Source organism: Aphis gossypii, chromosome 1 (assembly GCF_020184175.1).
Source record: "Aphis gossypii isolate Hap1 chromosome 1, ASM2018417v2, whole genome shotgun sequence".
In the NCBI taxonomy this organism is placed as follows: Eukaryota; Metazoa; Arthropoda; class Insecta; order Hemiptera; family Aphididae; genus Aphis; species Aphis gossypii.
Window position 1 is genome coordinate 10,649,896 of NC_065530.1, and position 22,010 is coordinate 10,671,905.

The 22,010-nt window shown below is 31.1% G+C and overlaps 2 protein-coding genes across 4 annotated transcripts in view; one reads left to right on the forward strand and one right to left on the reverse strand.

The window, feature by feature from the left end:
• The window catches only part of LOC114130748 (E3 ubiquitin-protein ligase MYCBP2), a 272,960-nt gene that overhangs the window by 8,118 nt on the left and 242,832 nt on the right, over window positions 1-22,010 (forward strand). The window contains exons 22-35 of one of the 2 annotated variants that reach the window (XM_050203587.1): window positions 38-129; window positions 198-378; window positions 2,974-3,193; window positions 3,271-3,411; window positions 8,017-8,171; window positions 8,232-8,606; window positions 8,681-8,890; window positions 8,967-9,104; window positions 9,182-9,360; window positions 9,423-9,672; window positions 9,772-10,022; window positions 10,104-10,321; window positions 10,394-10,615; window positions 10,679-10,823. In XM_050203587.1, the coding sequence (XP_050059544.1) occupies window positions 38-129; window positions 198-378; window positions 2,974-3,193; window positions 3,271-3,411; window positions 8,017-8,171; window positions 8,232-8,606; window positions 8,681-8,890; window positions 8,967-9,104; window positions 9,182-9,360; window positions 9,423-9,672; window positions 9,772-10,022; window positions 10,104-10,321; window positions 10,394-10,615; window positions 10,679-10,823 (2,777 nt within the window). The remainder of the gene's footprint in view (window positions 1-37; window positions 130-197; window positions 379-2,973; window positions 3,194-3,270; window positions 3,412-8,016; window positions 8,172-8,231; window positions 8,607-8,680; window positions 8,891-8,966; window positions 9,105-9,181; window positions 9,361-9,422; window positions 9,673-9,771; window positions 10,023-10,103; window positions 10,322-10,393; window positions 10,616-10,678; window positions 10,824-22,010) is intronic. The other variant, XM_050203594.1, reaches the window with a different exon arrangement.
• LOC114130482 (uncharacterized) lies at window positions 12,323-21,938 on the reverse strand. Of its 2 annotated transcripts, none has more exons than XM_050203611.1 (3): window positions 21,658-21,938; window positions 15,948-16,210; window positions 12,323-14,137 (listed from the first exon to the last, which is right to left on the reverse strand). In XM_050203611.1, exons 2-3 carry the CDS (start codon window positions 16,107-16,109, stop codon window positions 12,713-12,715), a joined length of 1,587 nt encoding a protein of 528 aa, XP_050059568.1. In that variant the 5' UTR covers window positions 16,110-16,210; window positions 21,658-21,938; the 3' UTR covers window positions 12,323-12,712. The 2 variants fall into 2 exon arrangements, with proteins under 2 accessions (XP_050059568.1, XP_027851268.2); XM_027995467.2 differs by having other exon boundaries at window positions 15,948-16,215.

Here is a 22,010-nt window from a genome sequence, read left to right on the forward strand (position 1 = left end):
AATAAGGTTTATAATTTTAATTTTTGTATTTATTCAGGCTAATCGATGGTATGTAGTATGTGCTAGAATAACTGGTCCATCAAGTGATTGTGGTTCTAGTGGAATGTGTAGTGTTACAAGCGACGAACAGTAATATAATAATTGGATTAATGTTCTTCAATAGTCATTGATAAATAATTTGAAATTTTGTTAATTAGAATTACATTTACATTCAAATCATCTCGAAGATCAAATAATGGTACCGATATAAATGCTGGACAGATACCTGAAATATTGTACAGAACTGTTATTCCTGATTCATTGTCAATATCAACTATACATACATCGAATAGTGATATTCATATATTAAGTGATGCTTTTTCACACACAGTTAATAAGGTATTGAATTGAATTTGATTTTGGTTAATAAATGCTTGTTTTAGTTCTTTTGTTAATTATGATTATTGTTTTGCTTTTATATTATTTTGTATGCTTTGTGGTTTACTGTTGTTTTGTATAATATTGTCTTATTGTAAAAGTTTGTTTGTTTGTTTTTAAATTCTATTTTGTTATCCTCTTAAAAATTTCCGTGTTGTGGTATGTGTTGTTAATTATTACGGAACATTAAAGAGAAAATTGTTTTATTATATTTATAAAATGTTAGTATAAATATTTTGTGAACATTTTAATTCCACAGATAGATATTCCTTTTTGTCAAAAATTAAAAAAAAAACAAAATTTATTTTTTGATATGGGTGCTTATGTGAATATTCTAGTTTGACTGACTATTAAGGAAAATATAGGGTATTTTGAATTTCATCTTTTATTTACTTTTCAGAGTACCATAGTTTAAAATTTGTTATCCAAAAACCGTACTCAATGTTATAAATGTGACAAAATGTGATGACAATAAAAAAAAAAAAAAATGTCATTATAAAACAACTAAATATACACTCCTCAATTCTCTGAATCAAAAATGAAGACAGTCTCTTTAAAATATTTTTGTATGTTTGTGTTTGAAATATATTCCATTCATTTCACTAATATAGAACATCGGAGCAACTAGTGGTTCCCAATAGAAATTTGACCTAGAAATTGATAAAGTATTAAAAAGTAAAAAATTATTAAACTATAAAATTGATTTACAAAATGCCTAAATATATTTATTTTAATTAAAATAATGTATTTTAAACTATCATAGTAAATAAAAATACTGGATAACAATTTATTAATTTTTGGTATTTTTACTATACTTCTAGACCCAAAATATATCATGTTAAAGATTTTGATATATCAAGTTCATATAGGTTGCAATCCCACTGGGCACTGATCCAAAAATTCTACAATGAATGAGTTCTACCACTCTAAAATTATTAAAAATATTTATTGTGCAGGGGCGATTGTCTCAGTGGGTATATCATATGTAGTATCTATTTAGCGGTATTATCAGTGATATCTTAACTTATAAATAAGAGTATAATTTCTAAATATTTACCTAAAATCTTCTCTTGGCCTTAACTTGGTAGTTACTATGTTTGTTAAATAATAACTAGAAATTAGATATTATATTTAATTGAGCATATTTTCACGATTAAAAAATATACACGATAGGCAACTAAAGGTACACTGCTTAAAATAGCAACCGAGCACCATCGAAAATCTAAATCTCACGATACCTTGTACCAGTTGTACCATATTGGTTTTTCATACATTAATGAAACAGATTTCCCACTTATTCCGTATATGTATCGTACAAGGGTCATAGATATCACTATTTTATTAAATGACAATTTATAAGTATGTACAAATGAAGTCTTATTGTCTTAATTATAATAGTTAAAAGTTAGACTTCAACTATGGGTTTGTTACGAATTTATTAGTTATCATTAATATAATTGTTTATTATTTATTATAATAATATCATATTGTATGGTAATTGTATATTATTTTATAATAATTAAAGTATTTAATGTTTATCTTTATTCCGTGGACATTTCTTGTCTGTCTCGTCAGTCGCTCGTTTTATTATTTTAATGTTTTTGTTTTATTTTATTTATTCAAATCATTGTTAAATTGGATCGTTTAAATAAATTTGTTCTGCTTAGTTATTATCTTCATAAAATCAAATGAAATATTGGATTAAATTTACGAATAGACATTGTGCATAAAATACATTAGACATAATTTTTAAAAAACATATATTTTGTTTTTTTAATAACCTTATTACAATTATTATGAATCTCCCTCTTAGCCAACATACAAAATGTATGTCTACGCCATTGAATCGCATGTTTTTGCTGTCCGTTTATATTGATGGCTCTTAAAGATCGATTACTAAGACACTAATATAGATATGCATATTGTATGGTATACGTAATTTCTGCTCTCGGCTCGATTGACGTCTTTTCTCTTAAATTATCTATTAACTCGGGTACACAACTTAATCCGACACTGTCAGGTACCAGATATCATAACATATTGTGTCGTAATATGTGTTTGTTTAACTCCATTGGAAAAAAATGAATCAGCCTAATTAGTGTACATTTAATTGCCTATCTATAGCGCCATATTATACTTTTATATAATTAAATTTAAAAAATATTGGCTTAATTCCAAAATATTTTTTTTCAATTTGGTTGGCTAAAATATATAACAAATATAAGAACTCTTAAAATTGTATTGTTTACGGGTTTATTGTTTTATTGTAGCATGATGTATTTTTGATGTGTTTAGTAAATGTAGTGTTGAATGCTAAACTGTATTTGATTTGTGATTCTCAAGTTTAAACAGCGTGCAACAATTATTTTGAATATTTTAATTGATATTTGACCAAAGTGAAGTTTGTTATGTAATTATATGTAAGATTTATTAAGACAGCAATACATATAGCTTTACATGATCAAACTCACAGATCGGCAATTTTAAACGTTTAAATTAGAAAACTGTATCAAATGAAAACGTTTTGAGTCTTGACTGTAAGTTTTTGTTTTCCAGGAATGTTTTAATGCTTTGATAACACTACTCCGATGGTCGTGGATAACAATCAATAAAAATATATCAGATATGTGTCTTCCATATTCGCAAAAAAACTTTTTCATGGATCTATCGAAAAAAGATACTTCGTCAATTTGTGAACTTAAACGACTGATGTTTATAAGTCAATCCTGTTTCCACTTACTTCGTTCTTATATTCACGAGATATATCCAGATCAAGGTGCTTATGATTAACTTACAAAAATAATTATATGGTGCAACAAAGTAATTAATGATTCTATTTTAAACTTATTTTAGTTGACAAAATGAAACTAAATGAAACTGAAGCTCTTGCTAGTTGTGTTGTCGAAGTTCGACAACTTTTACAAAAAATATTATCAGACATTCGTCCACACGAAGTCCTAAAAAATGTTGATCGGATATTTATTGACAATAAAGGTAATATGATTTGCATTACCTAGTTTTAGATTTAGATTTTTATTCTTGGAAAGCGCTTAGAACTGTTAAAAGTGTTTGAGAATGTCAATTGATATTCTTATCATATTAATAATTTATCCTAAAACATACGTTAATAAGTAAAAAAAAAGAAAGACGATATTTTAAATATCATTTTAGTAGGGTCTTCTCTTTAATATGGTTAATTTTATTTGGAAGTTAAAAGATTCAATGTCACTTCTACATTGTTTTAAAAACATGACGTAGGTAATTTATCCTTATCAAAATAAGTGAAAAGGAAAGGTTAATTAAACGTAAAGAACGAGATACTAAAATTAAATTAATAGAAATGATATTATAATATTATTATAGCAATATAACCTACATGATGATAATAATAAAAAAAATCATTTCCAAATTATTAATTATTAATAATCAGATAATGTTGCCATAAATTAACCATAAATGATAGCGTTTAAATTGTATATTTTGTTGGTAACGCAAAAAAAAGATTGAATTAGTTTTTAAAATGTATAAAAGTAGTTAATTTATAAATGTTAAAAAAAAGTTAGAAATGGTTATAAATTATAATACTTTATTTAATGTTTATCTTTATACATTGATTAAACACTAATTTCAACATAATTTATGGTTAATTTAAATTTTAAAGAAACTTTATTTAATATTTATACATAATATAAAAAAATGTGAAAGATATACATGACTATTGACTATTTTTTGGTTGGACATTTATTTAGTGGTTCAAATACAGTATCATACTATCATGTAATTAGGGGGGATTTGAGGGTTTATAAAAATTATAAAATATAATTTGGTCTTATATAATATATTATACATTATAAAACTATACAACTCTACTAGATTTGAATTTCAAGTTAGATTGGCTTTAAAAACAATTTTGTAAGAAAAATAATAAATAATAAAAAATGGGTTCTAATTTTGTTGTATAGGTGTACCTTTCGATTGAGTAAATCATTGTAATGTATGTGTCAAATTCGATTTCAAAGATAAATAATTGTATAAAAAAAAAACAATTTTGAACAGGGATAGTCTGTTGGCCTAAATATTTAAGGCAATGTTTCTCAAACTTTGTATTATGGTGACAAATTATTAAAATATTTCATACTTTGTGACACAAAGAAAAAATTAAAAATAATGGGTAATAATTATTTGGTATTTAATTTTTATTGATAATGTAAAATTAAAAAAAACAAAAAAAAATATAATATGTATAACACAAAAACCAATGATAATTTAAGATAATATAACTAATTTCATTTATAATTATTATCATAGAAATTATATCAAGCACCTATTAATTTTTGTAAATCGTGTGAAGAATGTAGATTTTGTGTCATTTTGTGACTAATTTAGACTTATATGGTGACACATTAAATTCACATCCAAAATTTTATTGACAAACAAATGCTATAATTTATCAGTTATAATAAGCTATTAGTGTCAGATTTATACGAACTTTAAGATAATATCATTCTTAGCACACTATAAATAAATTTGGTTTATTTTAGTAAAGGCTACAAATAAAATTATCATAGAGATTACAAATAATTACCCACTTCTATCACGAAAAATAACAATAAATGATAAAATTAATAATTTAAATTGAAACTTTATGAATAGAAATTATGAGAATAAATCATATCAGTTTGTTTAATCTTTTCTTAGTAAATTAAACAATTACGTCTAATTGGGGTTAATTAATTCTTCAAAATTAAATTAAATTGATTTAATAATAACTTAAAATCTACAAATACGAAAAAATACAATACTAAAAATTAATGACAATTCCTAAAATTCTAGGATGATTGTTGAAAAATGTAATAATTTTAAATTAAACTTTACCTCGTTCTCATTTAGTAAATTTTGGTGTTAGAGGTATGGTTAGGGGATCAAATCGACTTAGAAAAATTCGGTCTATCTGAATTTGGTATTCAAAACACCTGTTGCCATTTAAAAAAATGCAAGTTGCACTGCGCACGCGCATACTGAAAGATCTAAAAATGTAAAAATCATCAAAAATGTGTATTTATGTATTAATTATCTCCTTCCAAAAACCGCATATCAATCCGATGTCATTGGACAGAATTATTTAGTGTTACCTTTAAAACGAAACACACTAACAAAAAACATACTAACCTAACTTATGTATATTTTTATATTCTTATATAAATTTAATATTGATACTAGTGAAACGATAGATCGAACTATTTATTCCCATAAACAATTGCATATTATGTTGTATCTAAGGTAGTTAATTATTAAAACATGATTTCATATAAAATTACTCGTCAACCTATTTTTATTGTACATTAGAACGGCTTCAATAGTTTTGCGATGTACAATTAATCTAAATATTTTGAAAATTTAATTGAGTAGCTACTTATAGCAATTAATAATAATACGAAGTAACGAAAGTCAAAGTCCCTATGAATAATAATTTTTAAGTAATGTACATTAAAATAACTAAAATCTTAATTTTTGTTTAAATACCTATTTAATTTTTTAAAAATTTGAATTTGAATTGTTTATAATTAAAATTGTGCATTTGTATTTGTTTATGTATTATTGATATTTTCAAATTGCTGTAAAAACATCTTAATATGTGGGATATTGTGTTACATTTCTTTGGTCATACAATAACATATTTTTAGTATCTGCTATAGAATTTTTCATAATAAAACAATTTTAAAATATTTTTCAATTTGATGCATATTGTAAAAATTCGAGTTTTAATTGTGTATTAAAAAATAATGATTAGTGATTACCCTATATACCTATTTACGATATTTTTTGATTATAGGGTATAATGTATTCTGTATTCAATTTCAGGTTTTTTGTTCTCAAACATATATTTTATTATTTACATAAATTGAAAAATATATTAATTTTAGAAAATGGTAGTATAAATATTATGTAAAAAATAAGTGTTTACGGTTATTCATTTTTAAATTAAACAAAAGATTAAAATATAGGTATTTTGTCAATAACGGTTTATGGTGTGTAAAAATTCGTTTTTTCTTAATTTTTTTATTTTTTCCGGAATATTTTGAAGAGTATTTGTAATAGTTAAATGTATTAAAGTACTAATTAAATTCTATTTGTTATTAGAAACTATACTTAAATTGAAAAACAAAACATTTTTTAATTTTTACTCCTGTAAAAGGTTATTAGTGTTATTACAGATGAGAAAAAAAAATAAAAAAAAAAACACTGTATAATGTATAGATTTATTCTTCAGCTTAAATTCTAAGATATAGAAACTGATGCCAAGTGCTAAAATACATATTGAGTAAAGTTATAACTATACAGTTTACACGTAGGTAATCTTATTGTGGCCTAGTTACTTAAATTTTTAATGGAATTGCTATTTGTTTAGATATGAACATATTTTTCATGGTATTTATGTAAATTAAGGTCACGTTAATCATAAACCATAGTAATTGTAATAACAATTTATAAACCCAGTGTCTTAGTTCTATTAATTGTATAATATAGTTTATTTAACTTCATTAAATGATATTATCTTATATTACACAAATTCTATTATTTTTGTTGTGTACATTTTTTTATACATTTAAAAGATAAAATAAGATTTATAAAAGTATCTGTTCATAAAAAAAAGTAGCTGACAAAGGAGTTCGAGATTTTTTATATTAAGTTGTATAATATGTTTTAATTAATCTTGTATTAAAATGTCAAACAAAAATGACCTTTATAAAGTGCCTACCATCTGTGTCTACTTTCCAATCAATAAAGGGGTTATTTGAAACTTTTTAAACTATCTACCTCGAATTTTACTCCAAAAATTATTTAACAAAAAAATAAATATTTGTTATTTAATAATCCTTATAAGCTATACATATTAACTACATTAGTTCAAAATCTAAAAATAAAATGTACAAAACATTTATTATGCAGTGAACATCCCTTAATGCACGTCTCCGAATAACGGACGTTTTTATGATACGGAGATATTTTTACCACTTTTATATAAGAATACTTCTAAATACCGAACACTTTGGCAATTCAATTTTTGATTTTGACAATGCTTATCGTAAATGTGAATTAATCGGCGAATGACTTAATATATATATTATAGTATATTAAATTATAGTGAATTGTATCCGTCCATAATCTTGTCCAGAAAAACATTTTTCATACAAATTTTCAACAATTTATGTTCTGTGAAGTTATTCTACTCGTATTAGTTGTGTTTGTGATTCCATTATATATGAACGTATTCGTAAAAGTATTGTGCATTATGCACCAAGATCTTAAACAAGCTAAAGTAACTGATCTTTTAAATAAATGTTAATTATTTTTTTTACATTTTTATTAATTTTTACACACACTTTAGTATAATAATTATAAATAATAATAAATACAATTAATATTTGTATTAAAATAATAAAAATATACATATAACATTATTATGCATATTACACATTATACATATGAATAGTGAACACCTCTAAATAATGAACAAAATTACGGCGACCGAGAGGGTTCGGTATTTAGAGGTTTCACTGTAATTACTTAATTATTTTTAAAATTTTATTTTTACAGGTAGTGAAGTAGTGAAAATTATGAAGTGTATTAAATGGTTAAATCAAATATTGAATGAATGTCATTTGACATTTGTATCATGTTACCATGCGTTTTACCCTACACCTCATTTGAAACTATATTCTCTATGGGAATTATTGATAGACAAAAAAAATGTAAGATCTTTCTTATTGAATTACAATATGTAATTGTATTTATTTTGTTATCTTTGTTAGACTGATCATAAGAATAAGCTACTTACTGCGGTTGTTGCTGCATTGTGTAACACTACATATAGACTTCGTGAACTTATGCCAATATTGAAAGCTACAAAACATAATGAAAAATCAGGATCATCAGATCAAGATCACCAGTATTATTATCCATTATTGGTCAATGCTACCACATCAGCAGCTCATAATAATTTAAAAAGTGAACCAAATTGGGAAATATTACTCACACATCTTTTAGACATAATAGGGTTACCAGTGCGAAATGCAATATTGAATAACAAAAAACCAGACAATGATTTGAAATCACTTTCTACTAATTGCTCGCACCTTGTTGCAAGAGTTGTAGCTGAACTGTCATCACAAGCTACTTTATCTGAAGTAATAAAATGGAGTTACCTAGTTTTTAAATACTGAATACATTCTAAATATAACATTTATATTTTTTTTCTCAGGATGGAACAGAAATAGTTAATGAAAGAGAAATTTTGCTAACTACTCCTTCTAGATTTGCTAAAATCAATCAAACCAAAACATGGAATGCTGGTAATGGTTCTCCTGATGCAATTTGTTTCTGGGTAGATCGTCCTGGTATTACTATTGCTGGTTGTGGTGTGTTTGCTGGTGTCGGAATTTATGAATATGAACTTGAAATTTTGGCAGAGGTTATTAATAATTTAAAAAATATAATTTAATTTAATAATCAGAAAAATATGTACTTAGTTACTATAATTTTTACAGAAACAGCAGTTGGAATTTGATGAACCTCATGGTAATCGATGGAAAAGTTTAGTAGTGACTAGAGGGTCTTTTGGACCAGATGATAGTGCTATGAATTACGTCGCGGATCTAAAATTTGATCACCCCATACGAATTAAGGTAAAGAGGAAAATTATTTAATTTTTGTATTAATAAAATATACAAACTCATATTTTGATTTATTTATATTATAATAGGAAAGAGTTAAGTATGCGATCCGCCTAAGAAACTATGGTGGTCGAACAAATAACGGTGACATGGGGTTAAGTTGTGTAAAAGGACACGACAATACACTTTTTTCATTTAATACATGCTCATTAAGCTTGAACGGAACCACTCAATCTCGTGGTCAAATACCGTATATACTGTATTATAGGTAATACAAATATGAGTTAACAATTTTTAAGTGATTTCTAATTTTAAATTACTTTTTGCTAGTAATAGCCATGATAAGAACTGTGATTTTGAACGTAAAGTATGTAATAAAATCAAAGCTCGGGAGAGTACATTATCATTGTTGAAAACAGTCGTGGAAAAGTCATTAGAGTTAATAAATATGTGTGCTGAAAAATTAAGAAAAGATCCACTTGTGCATAAATATTTAGGAGAATCGGCTACTGTAAATGTATTGCTTCCATTAGTATTGGCGCATATTGGCCCGTTGACATCTTTTTCCAAAGACGCGAAGGTACCTATAATAACTTCTAATTATTATTTATATTGTATGGTATTAAAAGCTGTAAAATTATAATATTTAATATTATTTGGATTTATTATATATTTTTAGAGTGCTATTCATGTGCTGGAGCTCATAAACAAGTTGCTACCGGCAGTGACGTCCATTAATTTGTACTCCGCTAACAAATTAGACGTAACGCATAAAGACCTTAGTGATAAATTGGATGGGTCAAAACAGTTCGGAAAGTTCAAATCCTCCAAAACTGAAATTAGAGATTCCAAATGCACAACGACGTCCCATCATTATGCGTGGGTCGAAAGCGATCATCCATATACAGCTGCGACCGTGTCAAATTACATGTAATTTATTTATTATCATTGTTGTTATTATTAATTGTTAAGTTCATTTTAAATGACTTTGGTGTTTTTTTATTGCATTAGAGTTAAATTTCCAAAAGAAGTCAAATGGTTGTGTCTTGAGTTTGACCCTCGAAGTTGTACTGCACAGTCTGAAGATTCATTGCAACTTTACATACCAAATTATCGAGATTATAGTGACGATGATAACAAACACGTAGTTACTACTCCTTACATACCGGTTTTGAAAAAATTTAGTAATGAGCCAATCGAGTGGCCGTTTGCTGCTATTATGTTACCCGGTATATAAGATACCTATTTAGATTTAAAATTTGTTATGATGACATTTTTTTTATTAATATATTAATATATAGGTAACGAAGTGTTGTTTTCACTGGAAACTGCATCAGATTATCTTAAGAATGATAGGATTTCTCGATATGGATTTCGCTGTCTAGTAATTGGGTACGAAGTAGGAGAGCAAAGGAAATATCAATATCTTGGCTATGGTCTTGTTAATTTGGAAACCGAACTTTCATTCCTTGGAGGGATGTGCGTCTCAACACTCTTAAAATGCGATATTATATTACCCAATGGTAATTATACACCCGTGAAAGTTCATACTTATAAAAATATTAATTGAATTGTATATTTTGTAGACGATTCTACGCATAGCTTAGAACAAGGTTCAGTAGCAGCTGCTGATGAGGTGTATGCTAAGCATTCGGGGTTATTGAAAAAAGGATTTGCGTTGGCGCCATTCCTTAATATTCAGCAGGTCATGGATGGTGTTTTGCCATTGAGGTAAGTGATGAGAATATTACATTAGTATATACTGCATGCGTGTGGATAACTATACGTTATTTCGCTGGTGAATGAAATTTAATTTATCATTATAAATACTTTACGGGGAGAATTAAATAGAGAATAAGGTAATGAGAATACCCGGAGACCAGTGTTCTTTTTGCTAGTATAGTGTTTTGTCAAAACTTTTAATGTTGGAATGGAAACTAAAGTAATTTTGAAGTACTAGGTAATCAAACATTTAAATAAAATTGATTTACTACGACTTCGAATAATATTTGGACGTGTAATTAACTAAAATTATTTAGAGTATTTTTATTGAGTTTTTTTTAAAACAGTTATTTATGATTGGATAGTGTTCATAACAGTACAATAAACTGTGCTTTGCAATGATAAATAAATTGAATAAACTATGCATTATTATTCAGAGATATACTTTTTAAAATCCAATATAGCTTAAGTACGTAAAATGTATAAAATTAAAGCGTGAATGATATTGGCAGATAAGCATTAATTAAACCATAGATAGAAAAAATATTAAAAAAACTTATTTTATCTATAATTAATCTCATTATTTTCTGAATAACAATTAACATTAATCTGTTCTGTGACTGTAGAAAATCCTTCAAAATATAAATGTACATTTTCTATTGATAAAATCGGATTAAAAATATATATTATAATTTTATTCACTTTTTAAATTTATTCTCTTTCTATTTTTATTTTCATAATTTCCCATACTATTTTAATACAAACAATTTATGAATATTTATATTTTGTTTTCAAAACCAAATAATATTCTGAATTTTGATTTTTATAAAATAATAATTTTTAAAATATTGTTTTAATATTATATTTAGATTTGTTTTAATATATTACCTTAATAAGATAACTAAGAAGTATACCTTTTAGGCACTTTTATAATTTATAAATAAGGATAGTACTTAATGACTATTGAGCAATGTTAATTATTTTCGATTGACGTATTATAGCTGTTAAATAAACTGAATAAATTTAGTCTATATGAATGATCATTGTCCGTAAAAATTTTTAAGTTTTGATAAATAATAAAATCCTACTGTTTTCGGTGATAGTATTTTTGGATTGTTATCTTTATTTTAAAATGATTATTATCGTAAATTTAAAAAATGTTATGGAATCTATTTAATGTTTTCTCCCGCTTTGCTACATACTCGTACGTACATTTAAAATTATTTACACAAAATCTACAAAACTATTTTTGTAGTGTATAATATCATTCATTCATTTTTATAATACCACGAAAAGTCGATTCTCAGTATTTTAAAGACACATAATTAAAAAAAAATAATACAACTTTAAGATAGATTTGTATAGATTTTTGATAATTTGATATTTTAGGATAATTTAACATATTCATTCATTTTATAGTAGTTATCTGATGTACCTATAAAATGAATTTATTGATGTAGGATATGTGTCCGTGTGTTTTTTTTCGCATGATAAATTAACTACTAAAATAAAATCTGTATACATATGTTCATTTAATATTATTATAAAAGGAAAACATTAGATATTTATTGTTCAGAAGCAATTTTTTTAACTCAATAAAATACAATTGGTTTATTTGTTTACTGGCGACTGTTGGCGATAATAATATATAGTTATAGTATAATATTATAATATGTAACATTATTGCAGTCAGTCGTTTGTCTACAAAACATATGATCACAAATAATAAATACAAAATATCGATCATACATAGAAACTGACGTCTTAGGATGAATTTTTTCATTTGTACATATTAAATACAGAAAAATCGGAATAGGTTACAAAAATTATAACAAAAAAAAAATTATAAATACAAATAAAAACCATAAATATAGGAATCGGGAATAAAAAAAAACCCGTTACAAATCACTGGTCAACGGTTGTGTTGCTCTCCGATGTTGGTAGTTAGTCGTAGATCTGTATTGGCTGTCCGTCGAACCCGTCCTCTCAACGATCACATGCAACTCCGTTTCTCTGTAAGTCTTTCCCTCGGGCATGACCATCACGTGTCCGCGCTTGTCGCTCCCTCCGCCGCCGTTTTTCAGTATCGAACGGTTCTTGAGCGGTGACGACGCCGGAACGTTGGTCCACTGGCTCCGCTTGCGCTTCTTGTACATCGCCCAACCGACGAGCGCGACCGTAAGCACGGCCACGGCCACCACGGCCACGAACGTCAGGTGCCTACGGCTCATCAGACCGCCGCCGCCGCGTTCGCCGCCCACCGAGCAATGCGCCTCGTCGTACTGTTGCGCCTTGACCAGTTGACCAAAGTTTCCGACCCCGTCGTCGTCGGGCGTCGCACACCACGCCGTCTGCTCAACCACCCAACTGGGACGGTCCGTGTGCCGCGGATAGTCCGTGGAGAAGGCCACTAGGTCGGTGCGCCACCGGGCCGGACATCCGCACGCCCGTCCTACGATCAGCCAGTCCATGCGCGGCCGGAAACCGTTGGTGTCGAACACGAGCGCGTCGTCCTCGAACTCGGCCACCGTGTTGTTCTCGAACACGAACTCCTGGTAATCGGCTTCGGCCACCTTGTGCGCGTCCACCGTGACCCCGGCGAACGCGCCCCGCTCCAACCGTCCGAAAGCGTTGTCCTCGACGAACGCCGGCCCGCGGCATTTGACTTCGAACGCGCCGCTCTGCACGCACCCTGCCCGGCTGTTCTGCACCCGGAACACCTTGGGCCCGTGCACGCGAAACGCGTAGCTCTGCACCACCGGCAACGTGACGTCGTCCAACCGGAGCTCGTCGTGCACCGTGATCTCGGTGAGCATGCGACTGGGCGCCGCGCCCTCGAACCGGCACCCCTTCAGCACGAACTCGTTGACGGTGAACTTCTTGAACGCCTGCTGGTCGACCTGACCGAACACCGTGTCCCGGAACTCGATCCGTCCCGTCGTGCCGGTCAGGCTGCTGAACGCGAACGGCCGGACCGCGTCGATTCGCACCCGGTTGAACGTGACCGATCGCAACCGGCCGCGGAACGCGTAGCTGGGCACCTCCGGCACCGACGTCACGTTGGTTATGGTCACCGTGAGGCCCGGGTGATGATGGTGATGCGGCTGCGGCGGCTGTCCCGGGACGCCGCCACCGTTGTCCGACCAGCCGAACGCCTCGTCCGCCATCTCTAGCCGGCGCACCGATTCGATTTCCACGGTCCACAGCGACCTAGCCCCGTCGAACGCCATGGCCAACACTTTGACCCGATCGCATTGCGTGACGACCACGTTCGTGGCAACCCTCGGCACGTGTCCCGGTCCTTGAGCTTTTAACACGATGTCCTGAAACGTCAAAACGAAAATAATTATCGTTGTGCACTTATTTATCGCGAACAATGATGATATTATGACCTAGCGCGTTTAAAACGTGTTTGCCCTCTTTATTTACCCCGTGTATAGTGTATACCCTGTGTACAATAGTGCGGAGCGTGCAGCGATCATACCCCGTGTGTGTGTTGTAATGTAATGTGTTGGTACGAGTTGCATGGGATTCGGGAGCTGTTATTGGGTTCTGTACGGGAATCGGTGATAAATTATAGTTTATTCAGTGTCGTATATTATAGTATGGTGGGTGCGGATAGTATACGACGACGGCGGTTAAGAAAAACAATGGTACACGCTCGCGACTGAAGGGATTAAATGGCCGTCCCGGACCCCAAACGATCCTTTTGTCGATATCGGAGGTTTGCGTTTCGAGTACAAAATGTGTGTGTGTGTGTGTGCAGAGTTCTTGATGTTTCGGCTTAGGTGGTGGCTTTTGTGGGAGGAGGTATTTGCTGCGAAACTTTCGTGTAACGAAAACATTTCGACTAAGTGCCTTCTCGGTCGCTGGAGTACTCGCCTTGACCGCTGCGGGGTGAAGGGTAGTATGACCAGAGGATAATTCCTCGAGTTTTATTTTCCAAGGGTCGGCGTGGGTGCATGACGCATGTATTCACGAAACACTGTCGCTCCGGTGGCGTTAGAATTCCCTGTTTGCGGTATCCCAACTGCATACGTATTTACACTTCTTTCATATATATATACCATACAAATGTGGTGGTATATACACGCTTTAAAACGAACACGCGGTTTCAGTTATCTCACCTCGGGAATTGTGGATTTCTCTCTACACCTGCCACTCCGTCAATAGCTACCACTGTCATTTGTACCCTACGACCAATAATTAATGTCAGTTTATTTAACAGTGCGGGGGTCTTCTCACCCCACCACTAACGTCACAACGTTATTTCGCGAGCTTTGGTATATTTTATTTTTTCCCGCCCGGTCTGGAAAATACTTCGACAGCGTTCGCTAACGATGACATATGTGTACTCGGCTGAAAATAGATGTTGGGCTTTACATCATTGAGGATTTTAAAAGTGACCCGAAAGCGCTCTTATTTTGTTCACGTCCCGGGCTTTTGTCCCGATCGATCTTCCACTACTCCGGGACTTCGTTCCCCTCTTTGTATACTTGGTTTTTTCCTCGGGTCTTCTCATTAATTAATCGCCATCGGATAATCGTGTCTCGACTCATTTCTTTACAAAAAAATAAATAAATTGTTGAACCAAAAACCTGTCATTAAAAGAAGCAATGAGAAGCACCACCGCGTGTTTTTTTTCATTTTTTATATAAATAACATTTCTCCCCCCTCATTTATAATGTTATTATTAATGTAACAAAATCTAGGTAAAAGAAATCTTTTTTAAAAACAGCCGGTCGAGGGTAAAAAATTGTGAGGTGACACTTTTTTTTTATTTATATAAAAGGTTACCGGCTTACAAAACACGCGAAAAAGTAATTTGTGTAGCGTTACGTTGAAATTATCATCAACTATGCGTTACGACACGCCCAACTCTAAAAGAACGGTACTACCATATGTATGGGGGAAAAGCTCGAGTTAAATATATTTAAATGGAAATTTTGAAAATATCATAAGGAGAGGGAGGAAGCACACCGTATAAAAACCACACCTGTTCCAAGGGATCTAAAAGTTTTTTTCGCCAAGTTTTCCGTTATATTGTTTACACTACGCGGTCGTATACACTATGATTTTCTTTCGTATACCTAAGTGTATTAATTTTTTATCTCCGAATTGATATAAATTTACCTGTGATTCGTGAGGCACTTTGCGGCACGAGCACCGGACTTGTGACAGGGTGTCATCGCATTCGCACTGCGGTGTGTCGCACAGACTTTGTGCACTGGCCACGTGGCCACTGATTATCAGCACGGCCGCGACCAGTGCAGTCCACTGATGCATCATCGTCATCGTCCGCCGTCGTCGTCCGATTGTCTCCGGCGATCATCGCCACTTGTCCATTTTAGGCCTGCCGCGCCGCCGTCGTAAACGCGTTCGTCGTAGACCATTCACTATACTGAAAAAAATTGACAACCAACACGTTACATACACACGAAAGATATCATTTGATTATTTCCCACTTATTTATTATATTTGAATTTCTACGTAGTACATTGTACACGGAGGTGTCACGTATGTATAAATACTGTCGATGAGTATAGCTCTAGAGATAACGAAAGGAAACATTCACTTGAATCTAATCGCGCATATTTTATAACTATTATTACTATGTGTCATTATTTAGTACTATGAATAAAATTTAAATTAATTTTTATAGTTCAGTGTTTTCTTAAAATTGTAATATGGAGAAATATTATCCTAATTGTATTTCGATTATAAACTAGGGAGGAATAAAAAAAAAAAAAAAAAAAAACTTTAAACACGAAATTCAAGTATATTTTCCTTACAGAGTTAATGGTTCAGATGGTGGAAATTCGGGTGTAATAATAAGAATTAAACATTATACCAAGACAGGGAATAAATACGCCCTCAGAATTACGGAGGTAGCTGAATTACATCTTAGCCGTAATGACAAAGTGTTTGCACGTTTGAAAAACGAGCTCCGTAGCCAGTGATGGACGTCCTCTTTTCCTCTAAAAGTACTGTAGATGTGTCAAAATAGTCTCGTAAAATATTATACGCATATGAACTTTTGAGTACCACTTTGGTACACAGGTTTTGCACTATATATAGATATTCACTTATTTTCAACTTTATCGCGGCATTTGCGGCATTTATGTGAATATTAGTCGTACAAGTCACCGGTTTCTTATGTATATATAGGTGTATTTTTATAATATTTACACTGGCTCTTAAATAGACCATTATCCTCCCTCAGAATTGATTATTCTAAACGAACACTTAGATATCAAACAAATATTTTTGAATAACTTATTGACTCTGTTGTTGAGCGTTTTAGTATGGAATAAAATATACATTCAAGTACACGCGTAAAAATACATAATGTTTCTAATTAATAATTCTCTTTTGGACCGTTGTAGTCGTGTGTTCCTACTAGCATCCTTCCGGTGGAGCAAACATACTCAATGTCCTTTGACAACGAACCCTTGACCCAAATAAATTGTATTCCCGTACAATGAGGGTAACAAAAAAATCATAATTTTGGTTTGCAACGTTTACCTAGACTCCCATAATAAACGTGCCGATTTCTAATACAATGGGGTGACGAGGGTTAGGAGTGATCGTTAAAACATTCTTCGACACTTTATGGGCCACAGGAGGTGCTTTTCCGTGGCGATTCCTGGACGATTAAACGCTCCTAGGGTTTAAGTCGTAAAAAAACCGTAATAAAAAAAAATGGATTAAGTCACGTTTTCTGCCTATCCCTAATAAAACCCCCTCTGAATAATTGCGGTATTAACCATATAAAATATAAATAAAACATTCGTACACCGAGATTTATTTATCGAATTTGTCTGTGTCTTGTATATTACTATATTTTGTGTGCGTGATTTTTTTTTTATCGTTAAGTGTCTATATAGTACCATAATATTATTATGTACTTATTAAAACACTGGAATAGGTTATATACATAACCCGAATATTCGTAAACAACCCAGTATAACGTTAACCATATAATAATAATTTCCGAGACGCCGTAGAAAGTTCTTTTTACCCTCCTGGCGTAAAATATTTAGAACGAAGCACATTTATTATAACTTATAATTAGTAATTTGTCTATCCCCGGACACGCCGTAGACGGAAATACATTATTATTACCTACCTACCTACCCCCAGATAAGTTTTTTAGACGCACGCCCGTATAACCAACTGTACCTACTATCCAAACACAACGCGACAATGCGTATATTACAACAAATAATTTACAATGCTTACAAACACGTGTTAGATGTACATTTATTATATAGTATAGGCACTTAAACTTTTTAATTTTCCTTTATTATAATGTTATTCTTTATTTTAATCACCTACTGCGTATGATGATCTTGTCAAATTTACCTGTTTTTAAATACTATAAACACGATAATAATAATTAAATTTGAAGGAGATGATAGATGCGTATCGAATTTGTTGTTATTAATATAAACCTTGACGACATAAGTCAATAACTTAGCTACGATCGGTATTATGCAAAATTATGTGTTTATATAAAATGCGATAATTTTGTATACTCATTTTTATTATTCAAATAACAAGTATTCGTTAAGTTCTAGAGGCCATGAAATTTGTGATTGTAAATGTGTCTTCTGTTTATCGCTTACAGTTTTGTAACAACTCAATAATGTTAGCGACGTAATGCGTATATTGTTGAAGCACTCGATGTGATTATCAAGAAATCTTAGATAGTGGGGAGGGGAGTATGTAGGCGTCGTGAGATGTTTGCTTAGAATATGGAAAAACAATAATTTTCTATTTACTTAAAAATCATGCAATGTTTACCGTTGTTCGTTTCGAAAAACGAGGGGGATAGAGCGATAGCGAGTTGATATTTTCTCTTCATTAAGAATTTTTTTAGCTAATAAATTCGAAATTTTTTGTTTTATTTCCATTTTAAAATTTTTGTACATTTTATATTATTATAGAATAGAAATGTTTTCGGGTTAACTAGAAAATCAATAAATAAACATGTTGGGTTGACACGTCCAACGGATTTGGTTGTTGCAATAATTAATAAATCATCATATTATTTGTCCGATAATCGTGTTGACAGTTCACGCACAATCGAATGTTTGTGTAATCGCGTGCGCATTTAGAACGATAGAATAAAATATTGTTTAGACCTTTGACGAAAACAAAACCCGCATTTTGAGTTTTCCATATAATAGAATTATAGAAACAAATCCAAACCCCAATCGTATATGAATAATATAGGTACACCTTTATATTTCAACTGTTCATTTTAGTTATTATTAATATCTCTATCACATATTGGGTCGAATTGTTATTTTGTACATATTATGCGTACAGGATTAAGTTATAATATTTACCTAACTATTAGGTTTTATAAATTTATAATAAATCTTTTATCTTATCGAAAAACAAACATTACTATACGAATGTAACGTATGCACTGACCTACATTTTGGGTACTTCTATTTTCGCAAACATGTGTTCAACCGTCCGTATTTTGATGTTTGTTTAAAAATATTATAATTGCAAAGCGCAAGTAAGTGGAAAATTTTTCTAAAAGCCGCTGTGCGTAAGCTTTGTTTTAATTTTTTTAACCGATTATTTCTTTAAAACATGTTTTTTTTTAACCAGGAGGTAAAAGAAAATTATAAACGAGTATTAATTCAAACTAAGTGTTGAAAACTGGAAACACCATACTCGTGGATTTTCAAATAACTTCCGCCTAGGCAAATCTCGTTTGAATACACGAACTCCTCTACAAAAGACAAAATGTGGCGATGTTTTTTCTTTTTCTATTTATACATGTTATATGTACTATTATTTACACTTTACAGTAGTCGCGGTTGTGTGAATATGTATAGTGTAACTTTCTTAGAACCCCGAGCTTAAACCGAAATTATTAACTTATTACTACCACCCCTTCGTCAGGTTAATGTTTTACGTATATATCCGCCTTCAAAGGATTATTAATCACCTTGTCGCCTGCATCTTTCCAAGTTCGCTAAACTACCACGTCTATAATAAGTAATTACGGTTATGTTAAAAGGTAGGATGCGTTTTTATACTATCCACCATAGAATATCCCGATTTATTGGAGTAAAATGAGTAAATAGTTTTATTATTATTATTTTTTTTTAATGAAGATTCGATTTCTGGACGCAATTTATTATTTTGTTGAAACAATGGTTATATTTTTCGATATTGTTACCAAGTCTCTAGTTATATTTTGAAACATTTAAATTTATTTATACGATTTTCAGCGGAATTAAACCTTATTCGATAAAATATGAATGATTCAACAGATGTTAAATATTATAATGTTTATACCGAACAAGTCCGTACCTCCTACCTATTACTATAATACTTTTGTCAGCTTTAACTTAAGCGTGTCGGAAACTTTTCTCGAGTTTATCATATTTTAATTCTATGCATTAGGAAAAAAATCAGTGTTTTGAATTCGAATTTTTTGTACGTTATTATCATCTTTGATTGGACTATCTGTTTTAATTATTTTTTTTATATTACTTGTTCAATTTCGTTTATAAAATAAAAAAAAAATATTAAATTAATTCAGAGAAATTAGTTTGGAATAAGCGATGACTTTGTCGGTAAAAGTTTTATTTTTTTTTTTATGATTAATCACTTTTAACTCGAACTCCAAGTTTCGTTTCTTCCTCCTCCCTCAAATATAACAATAACGACAACAACAACAACAATAATAATAATGATACTATATAATCCGCGAGTGTGATGTGTTTGGTGAACTGTTTGACTGTTATAATTAGCGGTGGGCAATGAATGGAAATATTATTACAAGGAGAGCAAAACTTCTATAATATGTACACCCAAAGTTTTTCGATTTTGCCCCGTCGGCGGCGATGGAAACGGTGACTGCCTTTTCACCGAACGAAATTGATTTCTACAAAATTCAATATAATATATATATATTTGTCCGAACACCGTGGAGATGTCGGTGAAGCTCCATTAATTTTTACCCCACACAATGCGCCCGCACGAATGATTAATGAAAAAACGTCGCGTAGTACTTAAATATGATATCGTATCGTTTAAAGAAGTATGTGTGTGTGTGTATTTAGTGTATATAAACGTTAACATTTATACGCCATTGTATTTTCTCGAGGAAAAAGCGTTTACACGTGAGAGGATGAGGATAAAAATGTATTTTTCTAAGTGCAGCACGAATATATTATGTGCTTTATCCGTTTCTCGGTTTTGTTTTTACTCGCGTGTCACGAATTTACTTATTTTTATTCAAATAATTGTACGTCGAATAACCGCGTTTATCGATTTTTTTTTTTTAATTGGGCGTGTATTGTTGTGTTATAGATCGCGTAATATTGTAATACGTGTAAATACAGGTTATTATAGGTTATCGACAAAATATCGCTAAATATCTAAATAATACATCGAAGAGGTCGGTATTTCAATAATTATTGATGAATTAATTAACATTATTTGTTGTTAATTCCACGAACAAGTCACGCGCAATTTTTCTTATACCTAGGTCTAAAAAGTTCACACGGCAATAAAATCGTATTTTTATTTTAATCGTCCCCGTAGGCCAAAGTATGCAAGCGACCGCCTGCATTACACCTAACCTACACCGGCTCTAAACATAATAATGTTATGCATTTATTATATAATATATGCACTACCCGTACCCATATCTATCTGTGTTATTATCTTGTCGTTAAGTTATTAAAACGTACAACATATTATAATAAAAATCTAAAATATTGACCACGTTAGTAGGTACGATATATATATTATATTATAGGTACTTATAAACGGATGGTTTAAAATATATGTGTGCAAGAGATAATACCTATGTCAATAAGATTTATCGTATTCTAAAGAATTTCGGTCGTGCGAAATATCCTCGGAAAAAATAAAACGTTAAGACGATGAATAATATGTACACATAATATTATGTTTGTAACAATCGAAATTATCTTAAAAAAAAAAAAAAAACTTCTCGATAAAAAAATACACTGATAAAATATTAATTACGGACCCGACGAACTTAACTCGCGTGCACTGTGTTTATATTATACTGTTATTAGCGCACTGTTACTGACTGCAATCGACGACCGCACAGTCGGAACACCGTCGTGGACACTGATACCGTCGAGCGAAACAGCGGCGGCGGCGGCGGCTGGCGGACCGAGAGCGCATCGG

Excerpts from the sequence above, each read along its gene's own strand:
- LOC114130482 (XM_050203611.1), bottom strand. The coding sequence starts at position 16,109 with ATGACGATGATGCATCAGTGGACTGCACTGGTCGCGGCCGTGCTGATA. Across the intron at positions 14,138-15,947 it reads AAGTGCCTCACGAATCACAG|GACATCGTGTTAAAAGCTCA; the intron begins GTAAATTTATAT and ends TTGACGTTTCAG.